Here is a 19,322-nt window from a genome sequence, read left to right as displayed (position 1 = left end):
GGGCAGGAGGGTGTAGAGCCAGCCATGCTCTCACTTCCCAGGGTCTGAGCCTCCAGGCCCACAGAGACAACCTCACTGTGGCAGGCGCCGGAGGGCCATGGGGCTGGGGGCAAACCCAGCCGGGATGGGGCACTGACAGAGCAATGCAGCCAGGAGCCCTACACTGGGGACGGGGGTCTGTCCCGGTCGACCGTATGGCTTTCCTGCTCCATACGACTGGGGCAGCTTGGGTGAGGGGGGGATCCTGCATCTCACCCCCCCCCCCCCATCCTGCCACAAGCCTGGTCCTTCTCCCAGGTGGCACAGGGTGGCGGGGGCTGCACCCGCCCGCAGGCACCAAGCCGGGCCTGGGCATAGCCGCTGGGGGGTTGGCCTCGCTGTAGCCCCGGGGCCCCGCAGCCCTGCCAGGAACCAGCAGCGGGAGGGAGGGAGACAGACACACAGCACGAGAGCGACAGAGCGTGAAAGCGAAAGGCCGGAGAGCGAAGCCGAGAGCAGAGCTTTATTACACACAAGAAAACGGGGCCAGGAGAGAGGCTTTGGCAGTTGAGTGCTTTCCCTGAGAGACTGCGCTGGGGCGAGGCCTGGCTCGGGCGCCGGGAGAAACCCTGAAATTCGCCACGGTTCAAACCTCTCGCCGCTCAACCTGCTTTCAACGCAACCCCGGCCCGGGCCAGCACATGGGACAGGCCCCCAGCCTAGTGTTTGCTAAACACAAAAGACACCGGTGCGGAGCTGAAAGTGCGCAGGACGCATGCAGGACACAGGAGGGGGGAGAAAGCTACAGAGAAATGGAGAGAGGCGGGGTAGGGAGCTGAGAGAGACGGGCGCTAGTTGGAAAAGGAATTCAGTCAACGTCGGGTCCCTGAGCCCAGGGCGAGATGCTGGGAGATTCAGTCTCACCTTCCCTGCTTAGCGGCTGCCTGAGGCCTCTGGCCACGATCCCGGGCCCTGACCCTTGGGAACAGCCCCAGGTTTAGAATTTCCCCGGGTTTTCTTTTTTCCGTGGCAGTGGCTCTCAGCCAGGGCGGGGAACGCGGAGGTCTTCCGTGCGGACGTCAACTCATCTAGATAGTGGTCCAGTTTTACAACAGGTGACATAAAAAGCCCCAGCCAAATCATTCCAATTTCATACGGACAAGGCCTGGTTTGGCTGCTCGAGAGACTATGTTCTCCGGTAACGTCCCGTGTGGATTCACACTGTATTTAGGGTGAGCGGACAGCAAGTGTGAAAAATCGGGATGGGGGTGGGGGGGGTAATAGGAGCCTTGGTAAGAAAAAGCCCCAAATATCGGGACTGTCCCTATAAAATCGGGACATCTGGTCACCCTAGCTGTATTAGACACGCGTTTGCTGTCATTTACTCATGCGGGCAAGCCAGGGCTAAAATTCTCAGGGAGTATTTCCCTCCCCGCAATGCCTCCCGCGCCCCAACATGCTATAAAAACTCCAGGGGGGTTGGAAAATATTGCCCAGAGCTCCGCTCCGGACAGCAGCGGCTGAATTTAAGCCCTGGTGTGAGCACGTTCATGAGGTTGACGTCGTTTTTAAGAGGGGTGAAACATGGGGGGAGGCAAGACAGAACAGAGTCCTGAACGGGGTACGGTCGTCTGGGACGGTTGGGAAAGACCAAACCCCCCTTTCCCAAGCCCCACTCGGTGACCCCTTTACGGCCCCATCCTGCCCCGGGTGGGACGCAGGCATCGGATTATTAAACACTGGCCAAATTCACCCTCATCTCCACTGCCTGTGGGGCAGCAGCGCTCCCCTCTCTGCATGTACCACCCCATTGTCTCTATGGCCAGGAGCCAGGCAGGATCTGGGGTAACAGGACACTGGGGCCGGGTAGAGTTCCCCGGGGAGATTCTGGGTAACAGGACGCTGGGACCAGGCGGGGGGCCCCCCCAGCAGATTCTGGATAACACGGTGCTGGTGCCACTTGGGGTCCCCCGCAGGGGATTCTGGGTAACGGGTCTGGGGTGCTAGGACTGGGAGTCCCGACCCATCCGGGACACTCTGTGTTGGGAGCAGGGGACTCGATGGAACGTGCCCGTCGCTATCCACACCGAGATCTCAGAGCCCACTGCCCAGGCCCCTTCCCATCACGGCCGCCGGCCCTCGGTTCCTCAGTACGGCGTGAAGCGGTTGTACCCTCCGCGGTACAGGCTGGCCTGCCGGGGCAGAGACGGCGCCATTAGCATCAGCTGCTCGGCGGGGTGGGGCAGAAGGGGGCACCGACCGGGCATGGGTGGGGTGAGAGAGGGAGGGGGCACCGGCAGGGCAGAGTGTGTGTGGGCGGGGGCTGCCTAGCAGGGTCTGGGGGGGGGTGTCTCCCAGATGGGATTGGGGTTCTGGGCAGGGTGGGGGAGGCCGCCAGGCTGGGCTTAAGGGCGTGAGTGGATCTGCCCAGGCAACCGCCTCGGTCCGTGAGCAGAGCCCCGTCACCGGAAAGAACCGGTCTGTCGGCTCGGGACCGTGTTGAGGGAGACCTTCTGCCAGGGAGGAGCAGGGCCACCCGTGAGGCAGGGAGGGGACGAGGGGGCTGGAACGGGGTAAGGCGGGGAGAGAATCGGGGAACGGGGCTCGGGGACAGGCCCGACACGGGCCGGGGAGTCCCGCTGGCTGCTGCTCACCATGGCCCCGACACCATAGGCTGGAGTGACGGCGTGGTGGTAAGGATCTGCCGTGGTGTAGATCCGGCCGTACCTGGGGGAGCAGAGCAGAGGCCGGTGTTAGGGAGTGAACACTTTGCACACGCGGGTGCACACACACACAGCCAGCTGTGCGAGGAGGAGCTGGTAGCACCGGTGCCAGAACTGGCAGGGACATGCTCCCCCCACTTTTAAAAATGGGCCCCCCACTTTTTAACAAAAGAAACATAAGCGCAGCATTCATGTCCCCCACTGATTATTTCCCAACCCCGCAGAATAATTGATTCTCCCGGGGAGGCGCTGCCGTTACACCTTTAGCCCAGCAGGGGCTGCTGTGGTGCCAGAAGAAAGGGCAGCCGGCTCAGCGCCGGAGCAGCCAGCCGGGGACAGGAAGGGGGTGCTCTGGCCTTGGGCAGCCCCCCCCCCCCAACTTCTACAGCGCCCTTGGCTGGTATTCCCCTCGCCCCGACACTTACCCGTCGGTGTATGCCGTTGCCGTTGCCGCCGCCCCAGGGGGTTGTGCCACACGGTAAGCTGCATAGCCCTGAAACAGCCAGGAACGGGCGTGAGCCCCCGGACAGCCCCTGCACCCTGCACCCCCCCACCCACGATACCCTCCGAGGGCAAAGCATGGGGGGGGGGCAGCTTCCCTAATCGCTCCTGTTCCACAGTGAAGGACCAGGGCTCGGTCTGCCAGCTCATTCCCAGGGAGCGGACGTCTCCGTGCGCGCTCAAGGGAGGAAAGAGGCACCGAGGGCACTAACGGGGTGGGGGGCCGGTCTCAGGCTGTCATCCCCCCTTTTCCTCCCTCTGAGGCTGAGACAGACGGAGGGGTGGGGCAGCGCTCACAGGGCAGGGGAGAAACGCTTTGACCCCCCACACCTCCTCCTGCAGATTCCCAAACCCCAGCCCCATACGCTGGCACAACCCTCCCCCGCAGCTCCCCGGAGTGTGGGGCAGGGATTCAGGAGCCCGGGATGCTCCCGCAGCAGCCCAGAGAGACAGGGACCCAGCGGGTGGGGGAGACGTGCCAGGCACTGGTGTAGCCCAGATATACCACCACCCCCACACACACACACACACAACACGGCCACCAGAGCGCCAGAGACTTACATAGACATCGGTGCCGTACAGCCCTTCTGGGTACACCACACTGTGGGGAAAGAAGAAGCGTCAGCTCCGGCCGTAAGCCCCCCACCAGCACTGACACACACACACACCCCCGCCCCATCCACGTCCCTGCCCCAGATCCAGCTCCTTCGGCCGCGGGGTGCACAGAAAGTGCCCCTCCAAAAGCGGCCAGAGTTTTATTCCGATGTCCCCTCCGCCCTCCCGACCACCAGAATCAACGCCCACCCCCCCACACTGGTTCCCGCCCGCCGCGGGCTCACCTCCCGTAGGCAGGGACGGGCGACGGGGCAGGAGCTGCCCGGATCGGGCTGTAGATGGCTCGGCCACGGCCCCGCAGGCCCCCGCGATAGGCCAGCGCCGCCGGGGCCACCATCGGGTAGGGGATGGTGGCCACTGGGGACAGAGCAGACGGTCAGCACCACAGCGTGTGAGTGTGGGCGAGGGGATATAAGGGGAGAATGGGGGATGGGAAAGGGATGGGGCATGGGCAGTGGGTATAATAGGCCAGGGGAGGGTTGGGGCCCCACCCACGCTCTGCCCTGAGCCCCTACCCTTGCTCCCCTCTCCCCCAAAATTGGCGGGGGCTCAGGGGTCGGGCTGGTGCTCGGGCCAGCCACCGGCTGTGGTGGGGGGTGGAGGAGGCTCGGGGCTCCGGCTCGGGGTAGGTGGGATGTAGGGGCGGGGCTTCAGGCTTAAAGGGGGAGACCGGGGGGGGCTAGCGTCCCTGAAAGGGGGATTCACCCGCCGCCCGTGATGGGAGGCGGGTGATGGCAAAGCAGGAGACATGGTGGGGGCAGGAACAGGAGAAGATCCTTGTGGGGCCGGACGGGAGAGGGAGATGGAGATGTGGGCAGGGGGGACAGGCCTGGGGAGACACAACGGCAGGAGGGAGGGAGGAAAAGTCCCACCTGTGTAGAGGTCGGGGGTGTAGACAGTGCCAACCAAGGGGTTGATCTTCCAACCTAGCCGCCGAGAGAGAAGGGGGAGCATCAGACCGGATGGGGGGGGTCCCAGCCCCCCTTCCCTCCCCAGCTCAGCCCAGGGCACCCGACTCTCCCCACAGACCCGGCCCGGGGCACATCAGAGACAGCTGTCTGCCCGGCTGCCACGGGACGGGGGTGTCCCTGTCCCCTGGCGCCAGCAGCAGGAGGGGCCTGCAGCATGGCCGAGTGGGGGCCCTGCCAGGAGGGGGGGGGAGCCACACACCCCGCCCCCGCCCCCTTGTACCGTTCACCGCAGGCGCTGCCGGAGGCTTCTTGGTGACCACACGGGCCGTGGCGTTGTTCACCTGCGGGGGGGAGGGGGGAGAGGTGAGCGAGTCCGGGGTCATGGCAAAGCCAGCCCCCCCCACCACCCCGCACCGCCATGGGGCTGAGAGCCAAGCTACCCCCCGCAGTGAAACCACCTGGGTTCCCCCCCCCCGTCCCGCCATAGGGCACTGACCTCAATTTTCCTGCCCTCCACAACGGTGCTGTTCAGCTTCTCTCGCGCCTGGTCCGCATCCTGGCTGCTGTCGAAGGTCACGAAGCCAAAACCCTGCAGGCCGGGGAGAGGCCGGGGCGGGATGAGGCTGCGGCTGGCTGGGGAGAGCGGGGGGGCTACGCGGGGGTGTGGGGCGGGGACACAAGGGGTCATGCAGCTGCCCTGGCCAGGCCCCGCTGGGGGCTTTTAAACCCTGCCAGGAGCCCCGCTTTCATCCCCCTCGGGCTCGAGGGGCTCCCACCCCACACGGCTCCTCCTCCGCCCTGGGGTGTGTCTAGTCCCCGGCGTTCACACACATAAACACTCACGCACACGCACACAAACACACACACACCCTCACACAAACACACACACGCACACAGACACACACACACGCTCACACACACACACTCTCACGCACGCACATACATGCACACACACACACACACATTCACTCTCACACTCATGCACACACACACACACACACACAAGCACAAACACTCACATAAACAAACACACACACACTCTCACACAAACACACACTTACACACACACTCTCACACAAACACACACACACACGCAGGGTCCCTCCCTGCCCCACGTCCCGGTTCGTGCCCCTCTGGGCCCTCCCGCTCAGCGCCTCCGCACCTTGGAGCCGCGTTCATTGAAGATGATTTCCACATCTAGGATCTTCCCGAATTGCTTGAAAAGGGCGGGGGGGGGAACAAGACAGGAATCAGTGACCGACCCCTCCACAACCCAGTGGGGCCCGACAGATCACAGGTCCCTAGAAGGGCCCTCGGTGTGACACACACAAACACACCATGGGTGCTACACAACACCCCTCCCCCAGGCCATCTGGGCCACAGGTGGTAACTTGTCCCCCCATTACCACAGGGCTCACATACACAAACACACCAGGGTTGTACACAACACCCCACCCCCACAGGCCGTCTGGGCCACAGGTGGTACCTTGTCCCCCCATCACCACGGGGCTCACACACACACACACACACACACACACACACACCAGCTCCCAACCCCCTAGGCCGTGAGCTCTACCCCCCCACGTTGGACTCACCCCAAACATCTGCCGCAGGTCGGGGTCACGGAAGCGGAAGGGGATGTTGGAGACGTGTAACCGCTTGGGCTGGGATTTGCTGTCTTCACTCTCTGCCTCCTGACCATCTGGGGTGAGAGCGGCCGCGGGACTCTCCTCGGCTGGCTGGAGGGAACCCCAAGAGATAAACCGGACAGAGCTGGGGCAAAGAGACGCTGGGATCCCCTGCTTACCTCCATTGGAGCCCCAGGATCCCATTACACCCCCCCACCAAGATTCCCTGATATCCCCCTCCCCCAGAATTCCCCGTTAACCCCCACAATGGGATCCCATAAGAGTGGCCATACTAGGTCAGACCAATGGTCTATCTAGCCCAGTATCCTGTCTTCCGACAGTGGCCAATCCCAGGCGCCCCAGAGGGAATTAACAGAACAGAGAATAGTCAAGGGATCTATCCCCTGTCGCCCATTCCTAGCTTCTGGCAGTCAGAGGTTTAGGGACCCCCAGAGCATGGGGTTACATCCCTGACCTTCTTGGCTAATAGCCATTGATGGACCGATCCCCCGTGAATTTATCTCGTTCCTTTTTTTTTTAACCCAGTTCTACTTTTGGCCTTCACAACATCCCCTGGCGAGGAGTTCCACAGGTTGACGGTACGCTGTGTGAAGAAATAATTCCTTAGGTTTATTTTAAACCTGCTGCTTATTAATTACACTGAGTAACCCCTGGCTCTGGTCTTACCTGAAGCGGCAATAACACTTCCCTACTCCCTTTCTCCACGCCAGTCGTGATTTTAGCCCCTCCTTAGGCATCTCTTTTCTAGGATGAACAGTCACGGGCTTTTTAGTCTCTCCTTGTGTGGAAGCAGTTCTGTACCCATCGTCATTTTTGTTGCCCTTTGCTGTACTTTTTCCAATTCTAATCTATCTTTTTCGAGATGAGGCGACCAGAACTGCACACAGTATTCAAGGAGCGGGCACAGCCTGGCTTTATACGGGGGCATTATGATCTTTTCTGTCTTATTTTCTATCCATCTCCGTATGGTTTCTAACATTGTTAGAATTTATCTTTTTTGACGGCCGCTGCACATTGAGTGGATGTTTTCAGAGAACTATCCACAATGACTCCCAGATCTCTTTCTTGAGTGGCAACCGCTAATTTAGACCCCAGCATTTTGAATGTGGAGTCGGGATTATATTTCCCTTTACAAAAGCCGCGTTGACTCTTCCCCACCGTATCGGGTTCGTCTGCGCGTCTGATCATTCTGTTCTTTACTAGAGTTTCTACCATGTCATTGCCGGGATCACCTCTGGAGCCTTTTTAAACAATCAGTTACATCAGTCATCCGCCAGGCACCTGGCCCTGAGGCTGAGTTAAGCGATAGGTTACAGACGACAGTTAGTCGTTCTGCAATTTCACATTGGAGTTCCTTCAGAACTCTTGGGTGAATCCCATCTCCTCCTGGTGACTTATTACTGTTTAGTGTATCATTTTTTTCCAAAACCTCCTCTACGGACACCTCAATCTGGGACAGTTCCTCAGATCTGTCACCTAAAAAGCATGGCTCAGGTGTGGGAATCTCCCTCACACCCTCTGCAGTGAAGACCGATGCAAAAAATTCATTTAGCTTCTCCGCAACGGCCTTATCATCCTTGACTGCTCCCTTAGCACATTGACCGGCCAGTGGCTCCACTGATTATTTGTCAGGTTTCCTGCCGCTGATGTACTTTAAAAAAAAATTTTGCTGTTAGTTTTTGTGTCTTTCACTAGCTGCTCTTCACAGTCTTTTTTGGCCGCCCTAATTGTACTTCTACGGTTGACTTGCCAGAGTTGATGCTCCTTTCTATTTTCCTCAGTAGAATTTGACTTCTAATTTTTAAAAGCTGTCCTCTCATCTCTAACCACACCTCAGTTGGTTAGCTATGGGCACAGGTTTTGGAAGAGGGGGGGGTTGTGGTCCTCTTACCTTTTTTTTTTCTTAATTTGTGGCATACATATAGTCGGAGCCTCTCTTATGGGGATTTTTAAAAAATGTCCATGCAGTTTGCAGGCATTTCACTTTTTGTGAGGCCCCTCCCCCCCTTTGACAGCACACCAGGATCTCCTGCTATCTCCCTTTTACACCTCTCCCCACTGATATTCCCCTCCCACCCTTGTCCTGTGGCACCTCGGCGCCTTCACCATCTCACTTGCAGATTCAGTGATTCATGCCCGTGTCCCTTCAGAGAGTCAGTTCTGGGGGGAACAACCCCACCCACACCCCGCTCAGTATGAAGAACTGCCACAGCCTGGGAGACGGGCCCCGTCAACGGTATCGACGCCGGCCGGTACCGAGACAGCAGCTCTGGCTCCCGTACCAGCCGGGGCAGGGGATCCAGGGAGATTCAGTGCCGGGACCTCTGGCTCCCAGCCGAGAGCCAGGTGCGAGCCGTTGCTGGGCACACGATGCTGAGCCGTCAGGGAGCAGGCACGAACGCACGCAGAGGTCCTGGGCCGTCGGGTTAGCACACGCTGACACAAGCAAGGCAGTTAGTGACGAGAAGCAGGGGGGTTTAGTGGGGGAGAGAGGGCCAGGACGGGCTTTTTCACCGCGCTAGGAGCTGAAGGAATCCCGCCTCTCCCACAGGGACGGACGCTCTCTCCTCTGTCCATGCAGACAGCTCAGTTCAGCCCAAGGCCTCAGATCTCAGACATCCTCCAATGCACGGGCCAAGATGCCGCATCCGGGGTCCGCCCGCCCGCCCGCCGGGAGGGTGTCGCCCACGGCACGGAGCGCAGCCACCAGGTCAGAAGGCGTGAAACCGGTTAACCCGGCAAGAGAGATGGGGTTGAACTTGTCTTTAACTTCTCTCTGCGGCCTCTCAGGAGGGTCGGGGCAGGTGCATTCACATGTGTGTGTGGGGGTGTGTGTGCGCACATGCCCATGTACCAGCCCAGGCATGGGGCTGTGTTAGGCTGACCAGACAGCAAGTGTGAAAAATCAGGACGGGCGTGGGGGGTAATAGGAGCCTATATAAGAAAAAGCCCCAAATATCAGGACTGTCCCTATAAAATCGGGACATCTGGTCACCCTAGGCTGCGTGCAAACTGCATGGGTGCCTGTGGGGGACGGGGGGGGGGGGCAGGGTTGGAGGCTCACGCAGCAGGGGTGTGTGCAGTGCGAACGCCCCCGTGCATAGGAGTGAAGAGTGGGTGTGCGCCCTCAGCTCACGCGCGGGAGGGGGAGGGGCGTGACTGTATGTGAAGTGTCGGTGCGTGCTCGTGCCAGGCTGGCGTGTCTGGCCTCCGTGCAGTGTGTGGGGGCGTGCAAAACACCAGGTGGAGGTGCAAGGGGGGATATGTGTGATACGCTCACGCCAGCGTGCGTGTGCACGATTGTTTGAAACGTCCCTTTCCCTCGGCCGCGTGAACAGTCAGATACGCGGCAGCCGCACCCGATGCTCTGCCCTGGGGTTCCCAGCGGCTCAGAGCAGGGGGGGTTCATCCGAGCAGCTTCCCTCCCTCTAGCTATGTCCCCTTCCCCCCCTTCCCCCGCCCTCCCCCAACTCTCCACGGACCGGCCACCTAGCCCTGGAGCCGCTCCGCTCTTAAAGACAAGTTCAACCGGGATCGCCCCCGCCGAAGCCCAGGGACCGTATCCAGCCGGGGGGGTGGGTGGGTGGGTGGGGGTGGTGAGGGGTGCAGAGAGAAACTGAGGCAGGCAGGTGCGGCGCCAGGGGGTGAGTAGGGATGATCGAGGCGGATCACTGATTAATGCTACTAGGCCCGAGAAACGTGACGGATTCCAAGATGCCTGGGACAAAAACCTGCTTTTGCCGGGAGATCCGTCAGCGCCGCTGCCAACGCCCCGGGGGGGGCCCTAGCCGGAGAGGGGGGGAAGAGACAGAGTCATTCGCCGCATCGCTAGGAGCCAAGAGGTGTCAGATCCGGCAGCCGCCGGGAAAAGAGGCCCTCGGAGAAGGAACCCCGCACCAGCCACCACCCACGCACGCCCCTCCAGCATTCGCCGCGCTCGCTCTTCGCCGGGCTAGGAAGTTTGGCGGGCGTGGCTTGGGGGGGGGGGGGGGTCACAGGTCTCGAGGGGAGACCAGCGGGCAGGAGGGGAACGCTCGGCGGCAGAGTCCACACTCCAGCCTTGATCCCACCCGTGGGCCCTGGAGAGCCACGCCCCTCCCCTTCCCCCCAAGGGCCCGCCCCCCCCCCCTTCTTCTCCCGGAGGCCCCAGCCAAGCCAGAAGCCGGAGTGGGGCTGGGGAGAAAGCAGCCCCCTGCCTGTGTCCCCGACCCCCAGGACCCCCCACCCAGGGCAGGTGAAGGGACCCAGACTCCCCGCTGCTGCCCACGCTGCTCTCCCCGACCCGGCTGTGGCTGGGGGCAGGGGTGGGGGGCAGAGCCACAGCCTGGCCATGCTAGGAGCCGGGTGGGCATCTGTGGGGAACTGGCGTAGCGTCGCAGACCCTCCACCTGCCCTGGGCCGGGCGGGGAGCCCGGGGGGCGGGGACCCAGGGCGGGGGCTCTCAGCCCCCCTGCACCATGGGCAAGGGGAAGGTCCGTGTGGTCCCACAGCTGCCCAGGCTCCGTGCCGGCTTGGCTGGGGGGCTGGGGCCTCGGGGGGAAGAGGAGGAGAAAGAGGTGGGGTCCGCCCCAGGGAAAAGTGGATGGGCCAGGCCCCCCGTCCCGGCCCCCCAGTTCCAGCACCCCTGGTCCCACCAATGTAGGTGCCCTATTACACCAATATAACACCACCACCCTAACTACACCGACATAAGCCCCAGGGCTGTTGGATGTCGCTCTTGTCAATTTCACAGCTCCCTGCTGGAATTGTGAAACTGACAAGGATGCCAAGGTGGGTGGGGGGTTGTCCCGGGGGGCTCCCCACTCCCAGCGGGGAGCCCAGCTGCAGGGAGGCTCCCAGGAGGGAGGAGGGGACCTTGGTCGACCGAAGTTTCTAGCATAGACATGTCCTGCCTGCCTGGTCACCCCGCACCTCGGCGCTGAGAGACCGAGTCTGTTTGGAGTCCGTAGAGGATTCGAGCGCTTTGTTGCAAACTCTCCCGTTGTTTGGTCATTGGCTTCAATCCCCAGCTCTCAGAGTCACGTGATTATGAGCCGATCTCAACTAGCATTGACAATAAAAAAAAAAAAAAACCCAAAACTGGATGCTTCTCGCCCACCTGGCTGAGGAGAAAAGGTGGGAAACGGGACGTGAGGCCGAGTGCACAGAACCCGCAGTGGGCTGTTTCTCTCATCTAGCGATGTTGGGGGCCGCGTTGTGAGTTTTGGACACTGCGGGGGCTGAAATGCTGGTGTCACAGGTCTAAAGTGACCATCCCAGCCTGCAAGGGGGCAAAAGCGTCTGCCTTTGGGGGGGGCACGGCACCCCCTGCTGGCTCCACGAGGTGCTGCAAACACAGCGCCTAAGCAACAAACCCAGAACTCTGGGGGAGCCTGTGACGAAGTGGGACTGTTCTTAATGTTTCCTCTGAATACTGTGTGCGTGCCTCAGTTTCCCCTATGCATTTCTTAAGTCTCTAGGTGGTGGGATAAAGGCCAGTGCACATAAATCACTGACACTCTGTCCCCCTGGCAACAAATGGCTGGGGCCCCTTCCCCCCTGCAAGGAAATAGCTAAAGGTGAACAAAGAGATCAGGTGACCTCCTGGCCCAGGAAAGAGAAAAAGCCGGGAGAAGGAGGGGCTGGAGGGGGTTTCAGAGTTGGAGCTACCTGGGAACGAGGAGTGAGGGCAGACGTGGGTGTCTAGCTCTCTGAACCCCAGAATGGACCTGGCCAAGGGGTCCCGTTCGCCGCTGGACCTACAAGCTCTGTTTTAGACCGTGTTCCTGTCATCTAATAAACCTCTATGTTACTGGCTGGCTGAGAGTCACGTCTGACTGCAAAGTGGGGGTGCAGGACCCTCTGGCTTCCCCAGGACCCCGCCTGGGCGGACTCGCTGTGGGAAGCGCACGGAGGGGCATATGCTGAATGCTCCGGGAGAGACCCATGAGGGTGAAGCCATACGAGCTTCTTGCCCTGAAGACTGTCTGCTCCGAGGGAGAGGAGGCTCCCCAAAGTCCTGACTGGCTTTGTGGGGAGCAGTTCCAGAGCATCGCCCGGGGGCCTCCGTGACAGAGCCCAAAGCCCCTTGGGGATCCCCAGCCTGAGCCCGCAGTTTGTTCTCACTGAACCCCAAACAGGCCCGCGTCTGGGTGCCGGAAGCTCCTTGCAGGGCACCCGGAAAGGCAACCTCCCTCACTGACAATCTGAGACTCAAACTACCGGCATGGGGGGGGGCGCACGGGGGACCACAGGGCCATGCCCCTCCCCGTTTTTAACACACAAAACATAAGAGCAGAATTCATGTCCCCCGCAGATTTTTCTTCCCATCCCGCAGAATAATCGGTTGGGCCAGGGAGGCGCCGCAATGACACCTTTCGCCCACCAGGGGATGCTGCAGTGCCAGAAGCGAGGGGCAGCTGGCTCACCACAGGAGCACCCACCCGCGGAGAGGGAGGGGCCACTTTGGCCTTGGTTTGCCCCCACACACACACACACACACACACACACACTCACATACACACGTCTACAAAGGTCCCTTCACAATCTGCTGCCCCCAAACTCCTTCCAGACTCAGCCTGGACCTCCTGACATCCCACTCCACAAACACCAGCCTGGGGGCAGCTGTCTAACCCCCATCTCCGGTACGCAGCTCTCCTGCCCCCCCTCCCGCCCAGCTCCTTCCCGGGGTACCGGTACCGCGCTGCTGGCTGCTGCGCCATTTACCGTCCCTGGTCGCTCAGCGTCGCTCTCACCCCTCATCTTGCAAAGGGCAGCACAACGGGTTGTGGGGGGGGGGCAGGGTTGGTTGACACTGAGCAGAGCGGGTGGGGTGGGGGGCTTTTTCTATGGCACAAAGGGATCTGAAATCTGGGGGGGGGCTGCTGAGCAGGGGAGGGAAAGGAGGGCTCTGTGCCACCCCATTCTGGGTGTAGGGGGCAGGTTGAGGGGGGCACCAGAGATCCCCAATCAGTGCAAATGCCCCTGGTTGAAGAGGGGGGGCTAGTTCTCAGCACCCACCTCAGGGCTCCAGCCCCAAACCGACAGCCCCAGGATTAGGAAGTGGCCGGGGGCACTCCATGTAGCCACCCCTCCCACCCCCCACGGCCACGCTCTCCATCTGGGGACCCCAAGCAGCAGGGTCACGATGAACAACCCAGATGACAGCAGTGCGGGGGGGGGCGAGGGGAGCTCCCTGGGGCAGGGAGGTGTCTCACTGGGGTCCCAGAGGGAGGTGGGGGGCATGGCCCCTGGTTCCCAGGGGTTCAGAGGACACCGTGTCCTTTCCGGAGCTGTTTGTGCATTTGTGGCTGGGTGTGGGGGGGGCCCAGGAATGCACCATTTGTTCCATGTGCAGATAAACAGCTGCCGGTGTTGGGGGGGAGGGTGGAATCCGATCCCGGCGGGGGCAGGCGACACCATGACCCAATATGGGCAGAGCGCACAGGAGCCCAGGGCAGGGGACGCCCAGCTGCCCCGAGACAGGGGGGAGGAGGCACCGTAACCCCCAGCACCGGGCGTGAGGGGGGGTGTCCTCCCCCACAACAGGGGCATGTGTAACCCCGAACCTGGGGCCTGGAGCCTTAATGCAACTGGCTGTTAGCTGAGTCTGTAGGGCAGACGCTGGAGGTCTCGGTGACCCGGTGTGTGGGTTACACGTGCCCCCACTTCCCCCCCCCCCAAACACACACATCTGGGCAGCTGAGGGTCAAGGCAAGGGGGGGGGGGAGCTTGGGATCGAGGGGAAGGGGGGAGGGTTCAGATCCAAACACCCCTGGGCCCTCACCACCCCATGCTGGGGAGATGACCCCCTACCCTAGTCCGGCGCTGGCCGAGCGGGGGCTGCAAAGGGATCTGCACCCAGCCGACGCGGCCACGTTCCTCCTGTCCCCCGTGGGCCCAGATCCCAGCCCCTCCCACTGCTACGGAGCTGCCACCAGTGCCCTCCAGCCATGCCCCCGATCCGCCCCCATGGGCCCTGGGGGGCAGAGAATAGACACAGTGCAGTGCGCCCTGATCCGCCTGCTATGGGCCCTGGGGGGCAGAGAATAGACACAGTGCAGTGCACCCAAACCATGCCCCCAATCCACCCTCTGTGGGGGCAGAGCCTTTAGGCCACCTCCAGCCTGGCTATGAAGGCCCCATGCCAACATCTCTGCCCACTCGACACCGGGGAGGGACGGATTGCTGGGGGAAGCGGGAAGGTGGGTGCAGGGAAGGGGGCCACGCAGCAGAAGGAAGGGGCAGGAAGGCGTCTCCCGGGCGAAGGGGGCCAGGCACTCACCGCAGGGGGAGGAGGCAGGGCTGGCACCAGGGGCTCCGGCGGGGCGGCGTGCTCCGGGTGGGGCTGGCCAGCCGGGTAGAGACACAGACCGTGCTCGGCGGGGGTCTGCGGCGGGTAGTCCTGCAGGGCGCCGGGCGGGCGGAAGGGCGGGGGCAGCCGGGCCGGGGCCGGGGGGTACGGGGCGGGGTACGTCTGAGTCATGGGGTCGGCGGGGGCAGCGGCATCCTGGCTACCCTGCTGGGGAAAGAAGAGGAGAAGTGAGACCAGGAGCAGGGGCCAGGTCCTTCCCCATCCCCACTTAGCACTGGGGAAAGGGGCCCCCTGCCTGGGTAACACACGACATCTAGCTGAGAATAGAACCCAGGAGTCCTGGCTCCCCACCCCCTCCCTGGCTCTAACTCACTAGACCTCCCAGAGCCGGGGAGAGAACCCAGGAGTCCTGGCTCCCAGCCCCCCTGCTCTAACCACCAGATCCCACTCCCTTCCCAGAGCCAGGCAGAGAACCCAGGAGTCCGGGCTCCCCCCCGCTCTCTGTCACACGGACACCCACCCACCTACACTGAGCGCCAGCCCCATCCCAGCAGCTGCCTGGGGCCGGGGGGCCTGGCTGGGGGATGCTGGGGGGATGCTGCCTTTGTCCCCCGGCCCAGGGGCTATAAGGCCAGCCGCGGGGGGGTCTGCATCCTAGCAGCAGCCAATGGGGAGTGGGACGGGGTGTGGGGGGGCGTCCCATTGGCCGCCCCTTATCAACCCGCCCCCCCGTCCCCCAGACCCTATTTGGGCTGTCGCCTTTTTCAGCTGTTTGAGGATTTTCTAACCCTCCCAGGGAGCAGCCCGACAGCTGCAGGGTCTGCCGGGGGCCCCCCCGGGAGACCACCCCCCCTCAGCAGCCCCCAGCCCAGGGACAACCTGCCCCCCCCAGAGCCCCTCCCAGACCTGGGGAGTCAGCCTCCCTGCCCCATCCCCCGCCCCGCTCGCTGCCCCCTCACCCCAGGCATGGGGCAAACCCGCACCCTGCTCCCCGGGGAATGGGTGGGAAGTGAGGGGTCCCCACATCTCCCTCCTGCACCCCCCTCCATCCCCACCCCTCCCTCCTGCACCCCCTCCACTCACCCATCTCCATCCCCACCCCTCCACTTACCCCCCTCCATCCCTCCACCCATCTCCCTCCACACCCCCTCCCATCTCCATCCCCACCCCTCCCTCCTGCACCCCCCCTCCACTCAAGTCTCACCCCCCTCCATCTCCTTACACAAGAATTCTTCAATCCCCCCACACACAGACACTGAAACCCCCCGCCCCACAGACCCTCTCTCCCTGCCCATGTCCACACCTGCCTCCCCACAGCCACCCCTTCGGGGGCTGAACCGGCCCCGGGTTCGGCCTGGTCCGTGCCCGGCCCCTGCCCCGCTGGACTAACGTGGGTGGGGACTGGGGAATTTGTTTCCTCTTTAACAACCACTCGCGCTGGATAGGACCAGCCCTGGCGCTGAGGTCCCCAGCTAGCAGGGTAAAGGGGCGTCAGCCCCCAGCGCCGCTCGTCCTCCCCCGGGGATCAGCCCCTCGTTTCCTTCGCCCCACTGCAGCTGCTGCAATCCCCGGCGCCTGCCGCAGTCCCCAGCCTCATTCGCTGACTTGGCGTTTTGTCCGGCGCTGATGCTCAGGGCCTGCAAACGGCTGAAACGCCCGGACTGGATTTCTCCAGCCGTTGCGTTCAGACCTTGCGTCTCCTGGATTTCAGATTGGGTGGCGCACGGGTTTGGGGGAATGAGTGTGTAATATCGGGGCAGGGAAACGCCTGGGGAGCCAAAAAATGAGCTGGTGTCACGGCGGAGTTGAAGGTTTAAAATCAGGGGGGGCTAAATCCGCAGGTCGCAGGCCACATGTGGCTTTTTAACAGTTCAAGTGTGACTCATGGAGCCCCCCCCACCCCAGGCCCCTGCCCATTCTCCACCTACCAGACTTGAGGGGGGACTTGGGGTTTCTGCCCTGAGGCAGGGTGGGGGGGCTAGGGGCTTCTGTCCAGCGGGGAAAGGGGGCTGGGGGGGTTTCATCCTCGTGCTCCCCTTCCTCTCAGCCCCGGCTGGTGCCTCCCATGGGGAAAAGCCCGGAGCCCCCTTTCCCCGCAGGGCAGAAGCCCCGAGCTCCATCAGGCGTGATTTTGAATCGGCTGAAGGTTGGCGTCGGCGGCTCGGAGGCCAGGAAGTGTGGCCAGCCCGGCTCTATACGGCGCCCGCACATTTTTCTTAAACCCACCGGGCGTTGCCCCATTCCCGCCATTCCCAAAGGCCCGTCGCGCCTTCCCCGCCCTTTGCCGCGGCTTTCGGCCGCAGCGATTCGCCCCAAGCCGACGGGGCGAGCGGCAGCGGGACAGTTTTGGGTGGACAACAGCCCCCGGGGGTCCTCCTTGCGGGGGGAGGGCAGCAGGGGGTCCCCGAGAAGTGGCTGGGGCCTGACACCTAGCTCGGATGGGGGGGGGAATGTTATTGTAGATGGGTCGCTCCGAATGCTGGGAACAGGGGGGATAAAATCAGAGCCGGTGCTGGCCCAGTGGGGGCCCTGAGCAGGAATATTCCCCCCCACACACACACAATCCTAAACCAGGCAGGTTCTTATAATAAAAAGTGAAGGGGGGAGGGACTTGCTGCTCCAGGCTTAGTCTGCCGCCCCCACCCCCCATGTGGGGCCCAGCCTCTCATCCATAGATAAGACCTCCCATCTTCCCCCCGCCCCCCCAGCTGTTTTTAGAAGCCGCTATCAAGGCATCTGGCTGGATATAAATAGCAGCACCTTCCCCAATCACTCAAGGCGTGGGGGGGGGGCGGTGAGGGGAGATGGGGGGAGACAAAGGCCCGCGGGTCCTGCCCCTCTGCCTTCCGGACCCATGGAGGAGGGGGAGAGACAGGGGGTTGGGACAGGGGTGCCTCAAACCCCCATCACCCCCCCCCCCCAGGGGTGTCTCTAACCCGGGGGTGGGGGAAGGGCTGCATAAACAGAGTATGCCCAGCTCCCCTCAATCCCGAGGGGCTGGGTCCCCCCTTCATGTCGCACTTGACAACGCCCCCACTCCCACGTGGGACAGGCTCCAAACTGGGGAGGGGCAGTGACCAGCAATGGGGCTCAGGAGAGGGAAGACGGGTGCAGCGAGCGGACAGGAATGGGGGAGCAGGGGGGTGCCGCTACCTGCCCTGTCTTGGAAAGCCACATCCAGGGGGCAATTTGGCAAAACGCCACGGCCGCAGATTCAGATGGGACCTGAGAAAAATGCCCCTCCGGCTTGACCGGTGGAACTCCCTGCTGCATGATCTCACTGAGTTTAGCACGGGCTGGCCATTGATCAGCCAGAGCGCAACAGGCTGGAAGCAGACAGGACAGCGCCCCTGCTTCCTAGTGCTTTGGGGGGCAAACCCCAACGTGAAGGAGCTGCTGGGGGAAGTTTCCCCTGGGAGCTGGTTATTCCCCCCCTCCCTCAGCTGTGGGTTTCTGGCCCCTTCCTGTGTTGGGAGCTGGTGCTGGGTGATCCACTCTCCGCTGGCCTGTGGCCCCTTCATCCGGTCCCCTCCGTGCAGCCCCAAGGCACAGCGGCGCTGCGGTGACGGAGGTGGCATGGGCTGGGACCCTAGAGTGTGATTTACAGCAGGTCTAACCAGGCCGGGGGGAGTACAGACCCGCAAGGGCCCCCCCCCCGCTGCAGAGGTGGGCGAGCACCCATCTGCTCTAAGGTCAAACCCCCCAGGGTAAGGGCAGAAGACGTGACTCTTGCCGCCCCTGGGGTAACGCTCAGACCCGGAGAAGCTGAATTCGCTGGGCCCCCGGCCTCTCTAGCCTTCCCCGAGAGCCGCAAATAGTGCTTCCCATACATGGCCGCCCGTCTCCGCTATCTGACCTCCCGGGAGACGGAGGCCCCCCGAACGGAGACGAGGAATCCAGGGAGCAAGGGGTTATCTCCCCGCGGCGCTGACAGGCCCGAGGTGTTACAGACGCCCCTTCAGATCCCCCCCAGGGGACTCCTGGCTCCCAGGCACGGCCGGGCACAGACACACACACACACAGAGGGGAAGCGGGTACCTGAACCAGGCCCGGGTAGCACTGGGGCACCTGCGGGTAAACGGGCAGGCTGTACGGGTGGAGCACCACGGCCGGAGAGGACAGCATGGCTCGTAGGCCCCGGCCCCACACCGGGCGGCGCGGTGAGGGTCCCACAGACCCGGCGGCCAGCTACGCAGGGTCCGTCTCTCCGCCCCGAGCTGCGTGTTGGGCACTCGGTGGAGGGGAGGGAGCCGGGGCCTGAGTGGCAGCTGGGACAGTGCCACTGAGAGACACCGACAGCTGCTGGGACTTGGTGACGCTGCCGCAGGTGCGGGGGGGGCCCGGGCCCCTCCTCCCCAGCTCAGCAGAGCCCTCCTCGGAGACAGGGCCGGGCTGATCCCAAAAGCGGCTCCCGCTCCCAGCTGTTCCCAGGCACCTGCGCGCGCGGAGGGGTGAGAGACGAGGACCGGGCACACGCCGCCACGTGCCGGGCACACGCACCCGGCTCTCCGCAGCAGCGCCTGCACCCAGCCCCCAAACACGCACCTTCCGCCCCCCAACAGCCAGGCGCTCGCCGCACCCAGCCAGCGCCCAGGCGTGCACGAAAACCTGTCTCCAGCGAGCATGCCCGTATCCCCCAATGCTCAGCCAG

At 62.8% G+C, this 19,322-nt stretch overlaps 1 protein-coding gene across 1 annotated transcript; it reads right to left on the bottom strand.

Annotated features, from left to right (window-relative positions):
• Positions 1-1,805: 1,805 nt before the first annotated feature.
• LOC128829514 (RNA binding protein fox-1 homolog 3-like) lies at positions 1,806-18,889 on the bottom strand. The gene is made up of 12 exons (XM_054014976.1): positions 18,710-18,889; positions 14,642-14,878; positions 6,325-6,468; positions 5,892-5,945; positions 5,226-5,318; positions 5,010-5,070; positions 4,691-4,744; positions 4,043-4,175; positions 3,765-3,804; positions 3,128-3,195; positions 2,634-2,706; positions 1,806-2,171 (listed from the first exon to the last, which is right to left on the bottom strand). Exons 1-12 carry the CDS (start codon positions 18,794-18,796, stop codon positions 2,127-2,129), a joined length of 1,089 nt encoding a protein of 362 aa, XP_053870951.1. The 5' UTR covers positions 18,797-18,889; the 3' UTR covers positions 1,806-2,126.
• Positions 18,890-19,322: the final 433 nt, after the last annotated feature.

This window comes from Malaclemys terrapin, assembly GCF_027887155.1.
Source record: "Malaclemys terrapin pileata isolate rMalTer1 chromosome 20 unlocalized genomic scaffold, rMalTer1.hap1 SUPER_20_unloc_2, whole genome shotgun sequence".
NCBI classification, from domain to species: Eukaryota; Metazoa; Chordata; order Testudines; family Emydidae; genus Malaclemys; species Malaclemys terrapin.
The sequence above is the reverse complement of the archived record's forward strand: the minus strand, read 5'-3'. Positions and strand labels throughout refer to the sequence as shown.

Bases quoted from the DNA above. Each gene is read 5' to 3' on its own strand.
- LOC128829514 (XM_054014976.1), bottom strand. From the start codon at position 18,796: ATGCTGTCCTCTCCGGCCGTGGTGCTCCACCCGTACAGCCTGCCCGTT. The intron at 3,805-4,042 runs GTGAGCCCGCGG...CTTTCCCCACAG, and splicing joins CCCGTCCCTGCCTACGGGAG to TGTGGTGTACCCAGAAGGGC. The intron at 2,707-3,127 runs GTAAGTGTCGGG...CTGCTCCCCCAG, and splicing joins GCAACGGCATACACCGACGG to GTACGGCCGGATCTACACCA.